Source organism: Suricata suricatta, chromosome 7 (assembly GCF_006229205.1).
Source record: "Suricata suricatta isolate VVHF042 chromosome 7, meerkat_22Aug2017_6uvM2_HiC, whole genome shotgun sequence".
NCBI classification, from domain to species: domain Eukaryota; kingdom Metazoa; phylum Chordata; class Mammalia; order Carnivora; family Herpestidae; genus Suricata; species Suricata suricatta.
This window is the reverse complement of record NC_043706.1, coordinates 143,491,257-143,499,294: the sequence shown is the minus strand read 5'-3', so window position 1 is coordinate 143,499,294 and position 8,038 is coordinate 143,491,257. Positions and strand designations below refer to the sequence as shown.

At 55.3% G+C, this 8,038-nt stretch overlaps 1 protein-coding gene across 1 annotated transcript in view; it reads left to right on the top strand.

Annotated features, from left to right (window-relative positions):
- UNC93A (unc-93 homolog A) overlaps window positions 1-8,038 on the top strand; it is a 26,385-nt gene that overhangs the window by 8,225 nt on the left and 10,122 nt on the right. Inside the window, exons 3-6 of the mRNA XM_029943271.1 lie at window positions 2,477-2,658; window positions 3,657-3,886; window positions 5,358-5,607; window positions 6,869-7,007. Coding sequence (XP_029799131.1) covers window positions 2,477-2,658; window positions 3,657-3,886; window positions 5,358-5,607; window positions 6,869-7,007 — 801 coding nt within the window. The remainder of the gene's footprint in view (window positions 1-2,476; window positions 2,659-3,656; window positions 3,887-5,357; window positions 5,608-6,868; window positions 7,008-8,038) is intronic.

Here is an 8,038-nt window from a genome sequence, read left to right as displayed (position 1 = left end):
TCTGCTGCTGCCCGAGCTGTTGATGTTGGCCGTCCTGACCGGCGTGAGGTGGTGTCTCCGTGTGCTTTTGATCTGTGTTTCCCTGATGATGAGCGGTGTTGAGCATCTTTTCACGTGTCTCTTAGCCATCTGGATGTCCTCTTTGGAGAAGTGTCTGTTCATGTCTTCTGCCCATTTCTTCACTGGATTATTTATTTTCTGGATGTTGAGTTTGATTAGTTCTTTATAGATTTTTGTATATTAACCCTTTATCCAATACATCATTTGCAAATATTTTTATTTATTTTAAGAGAGAGAGCGAGAGAGGGCATGGGAGGGGCAGAGAGAGAAAGAGAGAGAATCCCAAGCAGGCTCCGTGCTGTCCGCGCAGGGCTGAATGTGGGACTCAACCCCACAAACTGTGAGATGGTGACCTGAGCTGAGATCAAGAGTTGGACTAACCCGGCTGAGCCACCCAGGGGCACCGGTTACTTTTTTTTGAAGTGTAGTTGACACAGGGACCATAACCCAGTGAGAGCAGGTGGTCCCCACACCCGGGTCCACGCCAGTCGCCTGGGGTCTCGGCTGTAGAAGCACCCACGGTCACTACTGACGTGCCCTCTTCCTTGGAAGACCAGAGATGTCAGAGAACCAGACCGCCAGCTCTGTGGCACCCTCTGTCCCCTTCCTCACCCTCTGTCCTGCCCTAACCAAGTCCGGAATATGTAAACATCGCTTAACTGGGAGAACTGGCTGCATCCGTCAGGACTGGCTCAGGTAAAAGAATGCAAAGATGAGGACAGAAGTGACCTTAGGCATGGCTGCGTCCCTCGATGCTGGAAGCGCCTCTCGGTCCCTATCATTTCCTTTGGCTTTCATCTGGTGGGCTTCATTCTCAATCCCTGGGGTGGGGGGTCACAGGCATCCCCGGGGTCCCAGCCCTAGAACTTGGGCGCGTGCTTACCCAGCTTCCCCCCTGCAGCCCCCTCACCCCCATGGCTAGTCCTTCGGATCTTCATGTGGATGTCACCTCCTTCCCTTCCCCTCCCCTGGAGCCGACATCTGGGTGGGGCACACCTGGGAGCCCAGGAAGCCAGGATCAGCCACCCCAACATGACCGGGTCCCCCTGACTAAGACAGCGCTGGACACGCAGGGGGCAGACGGTGGATAGCTCTGCGAGTGGGAGTCATTGGTGGGTGCTAGTCTCCCACTGAGGTTCTCTATGGGCTTAAAGATCCAGCCCTGCTCCCCAGTACTGGGCCGGGGCCCCAGGCTCTGGCTGGCGGGCTGCCCGGCTTCACCCAGGAGAGCTCAACGGCTCTGACCATTGCCCAATGTTCCGTGCCACCTCTCCACCCAGGCTCTGACCCGTGTAAACGCATCCCCACATCTCCTGCCTTTGGCACCCCCACCCTTCCCCAGGTTACCCCCTCACCCTCCAGATCTTATTTGGTCTTCACTCCTTCTAGAAAGTCCTCCTGACCCCACTGGGCTGGCCCGAGCTTCCCGGGCAGGACATGGCCAATTGCAGGGGCCTGTGTGCTAGTGATTCCTGTCGGCTGCTGTGGCTTCCATTGTTTGCACCAGAGCAGGTGCACAGAGCCCCTATGGGCGAGAGCCTGCGGGTCTCTTTGTTGAACAAGCTGGGTGGATGTCCAAATGGCTTATGCAAGTTCAAGTTCATCACGCACACGCACTTGTCCCTGTTGGTGTATTCTGCAGATTGGCTCTCCTAACACATACAGATACATGTGTTTGAACATGGTCATTCACACAGAAAAGAAATTTGCTTTTAAAATTTGGTTCCACTTTGGCTACTGAAATCTGTCTTCCTTTACCGTGGTTTCTCCCTGATTCCGTGTAATCAAATCCAATTACAAGTGACGGAAGCGCTTTGCTGGTTTCCTCCTGGGCCTCACCTGTCAGCTATGAGGGGAGCACCTGTCAGCTGAGAGGGGAGCACCTGTCAGCTGTGAGGGGAGCATCTCTCAGCTGTGAGGGGAGCATCTGTCAGCTGGATGGGAACACCTGTCAGCTGTGAGGGGAGCATCTGTCAGCTGGATGGGAAAACCTGTTAGCTGTGAGGGGAGCACCTGTCAGCTGTGAGGGGAGCACCTGTCAGCTGGATGGGAAAACCTGTCAGCTGTGAGGGGAGCACCTGTCAGCTGTGAGGGGAGCACCTGTCAGCTGGACAGGAGCACCTGTCAGTGGAAGGGAACACCTGTCAGCTGGATGGGAGCACCTGTCAGCTGTGAGAGGAGCACCTGTCAGTTGTAAGGGGAGCACCTGTCAGCTGGAGGGGCACCTGTCAAATGGATGGGAGCACCTGTCAGCTGAAGGGAACACTGGTCAGCTGGGAAGGGGCATCTGTCAGCTGGAGGAGGGGACCTACCCGGAGTGGCCTGTTGCTCGTGGTCTCAGGGACCTAGCGGTGACCCAGAGCTCTGTCCCCTTGGCTGCTGGCCCCTCTGACCAGGGCTGGCTTTGTCCCCGCAGAGCAGCCTGTACAGCGAGGAGGGGCTGGGCGTGACGGCGCTCAGCACGCTGTACGGCGGGATGCTCCTGTCCTCCATGCTCCTCCCACCGCTCCTGATTAAGAAGTTCGGCTGCAAGTGGACCATCGTCATCTCCATGTGCTGCTACGTGGCCTTCTCCCTGGGCAACTTCTACGCCACCTGGTATGGCCCGCACAGCTTGCACCCTGCTCTGGCTCAGGTTGCAGGTTCAGGTGCTCGGGAGCACTGAGCGGGCGCTCGCCCGAGGCTCCCCGCTACTTTCACTTTAACATGAGCAAATTCCTCTCTGCTTCTGGGGCAGGACAGGCTTTCTTCCCATTTTTCCCCACTGAGATGTCTCTGTGTCTTTTGCTGGGCCATCTCCTCCCCCAGATTCCCAGCCCCGACCTTCCCTTGGGTCTTTCATGGGCCCTGAGTTTCCCTGTCTGCACCAGGGGCACCGTTGTGGCCCCAACAATGATGAGAGCTAGACCTTGGCTAAGGCTCTGAGGGCGAATTTCAGGGGACTCAGCGGAATGTGACCCGTGGGCCCAACACCGTAGTCTGACCCCATCACAGAGGTGGACCTGGCAGGGTTGGAGGTGATGCAGGGCCCAGCCTGAGCCCCACCCGCTCCCTGCTGGAGAGGGGTCCTCAGAGATCAGGCTCCAGGGCACCGGCCCACACTCATTCCCGGGGACACGCCTACCAAGCATCTCTCGGAGGGACACCTGTCGTCATCCAGGACATAACGATGATGGTGACTTCACATTCTTCTTTATCTTATTGCTGTAGAATCTTCACACAGAATCCTCAATGAAGAAGGTAAACTGATTGATCAATCGATCAATCAATGTTTCAAAAAATAAATAACTCGTTTTAAATGTAGAGCTGCTAGAAATACTCAAAAACCACCCAGGCTTATGTGTAACCCCATTGCATTGGTAGTTGCTCTCAAACACAAAGAAATTCACTGGCAATGAGTTTGTCTCTTGCAAATTAACCTGAACCTGAAAAGGCCCTGAGCTGGTCCTTTATCGGGGTCTTGCGGTGTCTCCATCCATCTAACGAAGCCATAAACATGCAAATGCTGACAGCGAGCTGGGCACGGAGTTCCCTTCTCGGAGAAGGTAGGGAAGACCGAGGGGGGAGCGCACTGTCTGTTCGGGTTTATGTTACAGGTACACCCTGATCCCCACCTCCGTCCTGCTGGGTCTGGGGGCGGCCCCGCTGTGGTCTGCTCAGTGCACGTACCTCACCATCATGGGAAACACACATGCGGAGAAGGCGGGGAAGGTTGGCAGAGACGTGGTGAACCAGTATTTTGGCATCTTCTTTCTCATCTTCCAGTCGTCCGGTGTGTGGGGCAACCTCATCTCGTCTCTGGTGTTTGGCCAGACACCCACTCAAGGTACAAGGAAACGGGGCTTAGCGATGACCCGAGAGGCTCCCCATCCCATTTACACTGGTCCTGATTCTGCAACATGAGCAGGTGGACCACCTAATGACGTGGTTCTAGCTGCCTGTGCCCGGCCTGGCCCCCAGCTGCTCTCGGGGGGAGTCTGGGCAGGGCTGTCTTGTCCGCCAGCGCCCCAGCCATTCTGACCCTGCCCTCCGTGGGCAGGGGAGTCCTTGCAGAGCAGCATCCTGGGGGACAGAGGGCTACTGCTAGTGGGTTCATGGAGTCATCACTGTCCTTTCAGACTAAGAATGGGTTTGACTGACCTCTCGTCCCACTGAATCGATCCACTATCCAGGGTCTTAAATGGTCCACATAAGACCCGCCGTCCCTTAACTGATTTGAGCATTTGATGGCTGATGTCTTAACTCGTGCTCTTAGCTGGGTATAAAGTATGAATCTGTTTTATGTCTGCACCTTTGATGTCTAAAGATTTAAACCAAGCGCAAAGGAAATAAATCTCTTCAATTCTTACAAGAAACCTTTATCAGTGGGGGCTGGGGGGAGGTCCTGACCCCTGGCTGCTGTCTGGATTATTTCTCTCTCTCTGTCCTGGTCCTCCATCCTGCCATCTCCTATCAAGTCCCGCCTTGGGACACTCCCAAGTCCTCTTTCCCCTGTCGCGCGGGTGACGCCATCGCCTGCTAAGTGCATGAAGAAGGAAAACCCGCACCGATGGCCATCTTCACTCATCGCTGTCGAGGTCAGCAATAATCCGATAGAAACTGGGACTCAGGTTCAGTCTCTACAGCATGACTGGGGGGAAGTGAAGTGGACGGATTTAAAGACATTTGGGCAAGTGCCTTATTCTCTGAGTGACCCCGGGACCCGGACTCCGAGGAGTGAGGCGTTCCCAGCGCTGTGACAGGCCGCCTCACGTTCCCCGCACTGCGGAGCTCACCAGCCCAGGGGGGGCTTGTGGCGTTCTGTGTGGTGAGAGTTGTACCCCGGCCAATGTCCTTTCTTCCATGGCGTCCGCCTCCTCTCTCCAGAGACTCTGACCCGGTCTGAGAGGCACTGGCGGTGCAGACGTGGAGACCAGCGCTCGGGAAGGGAACAAAGTGACCGCCGAGGTCATGGAACCACGACGGAGGAGTCTGAAAGAGAACCCGGTGGTTCTGTCCTGACGCACCTTACTTCTTCTTGATTAGTTCGGAAATGTCGAACGTTTTCATTATGTCCAGAAAGTAATATGAGCGGCTTTCGTCCAGAATGTCTTAAAATCATGTATTCGGGCGTGTGCCGGAGGGGAAGTGTATTTGGAGGCACTTGGTCAAGCCAACCCATGTCTCGTGACTTTGACCTGTCACGACTCTCGCCCTTGGGTGTCCAGACCCTTGGTCGCTCCGCACATCATCCCTCACACCCTTGTCCTTTCAGTGTTCCACGTTCTCACGTCACCTTTCTGCTTCCGACTGCGCAGGGACCATCCCAGAGGAGCAGCTCCTGTCCTGTGGGGCCAGCGACTGCCTGATGGCCACGGCGCCCACCAACAGCACCCAGCGCCCCTCACAGACGCTGGTCTACACCCTGCTGGGCATCTACATGGGTACGTGCTCACGCGGGCCGAGTCCCAGGAAAGCACTCCGAACCCCGTGTGGAAAAAGAGCATCCTCCCGAAGTATAGATCCTGTAAAGTTTGCTCAGCTGGACCGCACCCGGGCATTTTCCACGTGAGACCAAACACGGCAGGTCAGGGCTGTCTGACAGTTTCCTGGGATCACAGAATCATTTCTCTTCTGCAAAGTTCAACACAGTAGCCGTCAGCCACATGTGCTTATTTGTGCTTTTATGACCTAAATTACAAATATTGTCACATGGCGATTGCTTGATGGCCACACGGGGCTGATGGCTGCCATGTTGGCTGGCGCCGGGGTAAAGCACGGCATTGGTGGGCAGGCTGCTTGTGTGCCAGCTCTATCCAAGTGACCTTGAAAATCCAAAATCCTAGAAATTCTCAGATCCTTCTGAGGACTATATGTGAATGGCACCCGCTGGTGTGGGGTCAAAATCCTCCCTGGACCCGGCATTCCTGCATCAGGGAGACCCCTGGGCCCCTACCTACTGGTCACAACGTAGCGGAGGGACACACACTTTGGAAGGTCATGGAAAGATGGCTGCCCCAAAGAAGTTCCTCCTTCCACCGGTTCTTATCCTTAGAAGCATATTTTAATGGAAAATATTTATGTTAATCATTTTCTTTCTTTTTTTAAAAAATTTTTATGTCTTTATTTTGAGAGAGACCAAAAACAAGCAGGGAGGGGCAGAGAGAGAGGGAGACACAGAATCTAAAGCAGCTCCAGGCTCTGAGCCGTCAGCACAGAGCCCGACGCGGGGCTCGAACCCACGGACTGTGAGATCATGACCTGAGCCAAAGTCGGACGCTCAACTGACTGAGCCACCCAGGCACACCCCATGTTAATCATTTTCTAAATGACTTCCCTGCTAGAGTCATTGATTTATCATTACTTTAAAGGGGGTATTTTTAGAGTGTTTTTTTGTGTGTTGGTTGGGTTTGTTTGTTTTTGCCATTTGAAGAGAATTTAAGTCTCTTCTTTGTCCTTCTTAAAGACTGCAGGTCCGAAATAGGTTAAATTTGGTGGGACTGAGGCCAGGATCCCAACTGGATCAAAGGGGACAAGTGTTGTGTGCTGTTGGACTCTGTCTCTGTGGGGAGACAGTCAGCTGCCAGCAAGGTCCCCTCCGGATCAGAGGTCACAGAGTGTGAACATGTGAAACAGCCACTTTATGTTGACACAGCAGAGCGAGCACCAGCGAGTGCCAAGTCATAGTGTGGACTTTCTCCGGCCCTGAAACTAGTGGGTCAGAGCCCAGTGCAGAAGACGCATGTTCAGCTAACAAAAGTTTGATCCAAGTGTTTTGAACAAGGTGTCCAGCTGACGCGTGGTCCCATCTTGGGAAATTGGGGTCCAGGGCGACTGTGACTAAGAGGTGGTACCGAGCGGGTCTCGAAGGACGAGAGAATCTTACCGGGCAGAGGTGGAGAGGGGAGAGCTACAGGCAGAGAAGCCCAGAGGCGCTGGTGAGGCTGGAGGACAAGGAGCCACAGACAGTGGGCGGGGCTAGCCGTGACCCACCGTGAAAAGCCTGGACGCCCAGTCTGGGCAGGTGTAGACTCCTCTCCTGGACAGACTCCGGCATCAGCATAATTTGGAGAACCGGGAAACCCGTGGGCAGAGAAGCCGGCCTAGGGGTGAGTCCACCATCGGCAGAAGAATGAAGAGTAAAGGGCAGCGAGAGTTTACCACAGAAACCAAAGATCTTATCTACAGACGAGATGTGGGATGAGGAGGGGACGGCCCGGAACAACCCCGAGGTCTAAGGAAGAATTCACTCAGTTTGGCAAACGACCGGCCCGATAGGACGGTGGAGGCGGGGTCCCTGGCAGTTCGTGGCCCGGGCTCAGGGCTCCGCCGGAGACACTATGCGGTGCCCGTGTGTCTGTGGGAGCGTCTCTTCGGGTGAAGGTTGAAATGAAATCGCGGGTCAGATGAGACTCTCAGGGAAAAAAGAAAGGCTCGTTAAGGAAGCAGAGGATACGGCCAGAACCGCAGGCCTGGCGGGGGGCGGGGCCCTGGAGACCCAGCGACAAAACCAGAAATGCGGGGACACCCCGGTCCCAGGGCAGTGGGGGTGCAGGCTGAGATGGAGGCTCCGGGATCAGGTCGGACCCCCGGGTCCCTCGCCACCCACTGACAGAGCCATGGGGAGGTGTGCGAGGACCAGACCAGGAGGTTCAAGAAGGGTGGACGGTGGAGAGGGAGCAGTGGGAGGCGGGCAGCCCCCTGGACCCGGAGCTGCATTCATCCCCTGACTCCCCACCACCTGCAAGACACCTGTCCTCCCGCGTCTCCCCTACTGGCCGGACGGCAAATATTTTAGGCTCGAGGACAGAGTGGTTTCCGTTGCAACTATTCAGTGATGTGGAAAAGTAGCCACAGGTACCATGTACATGAAGAGCGAGGCTGTGTTCTAATAAAACTTTATTTACAAAAGCAGCCGCGAGCAGGAGCTGGCCTGCCGACCGACTTGCCCTGGTCCCAGGGAACAGCAGAAAGTGTGTTTTCTGCAGCCTCCGCCCCT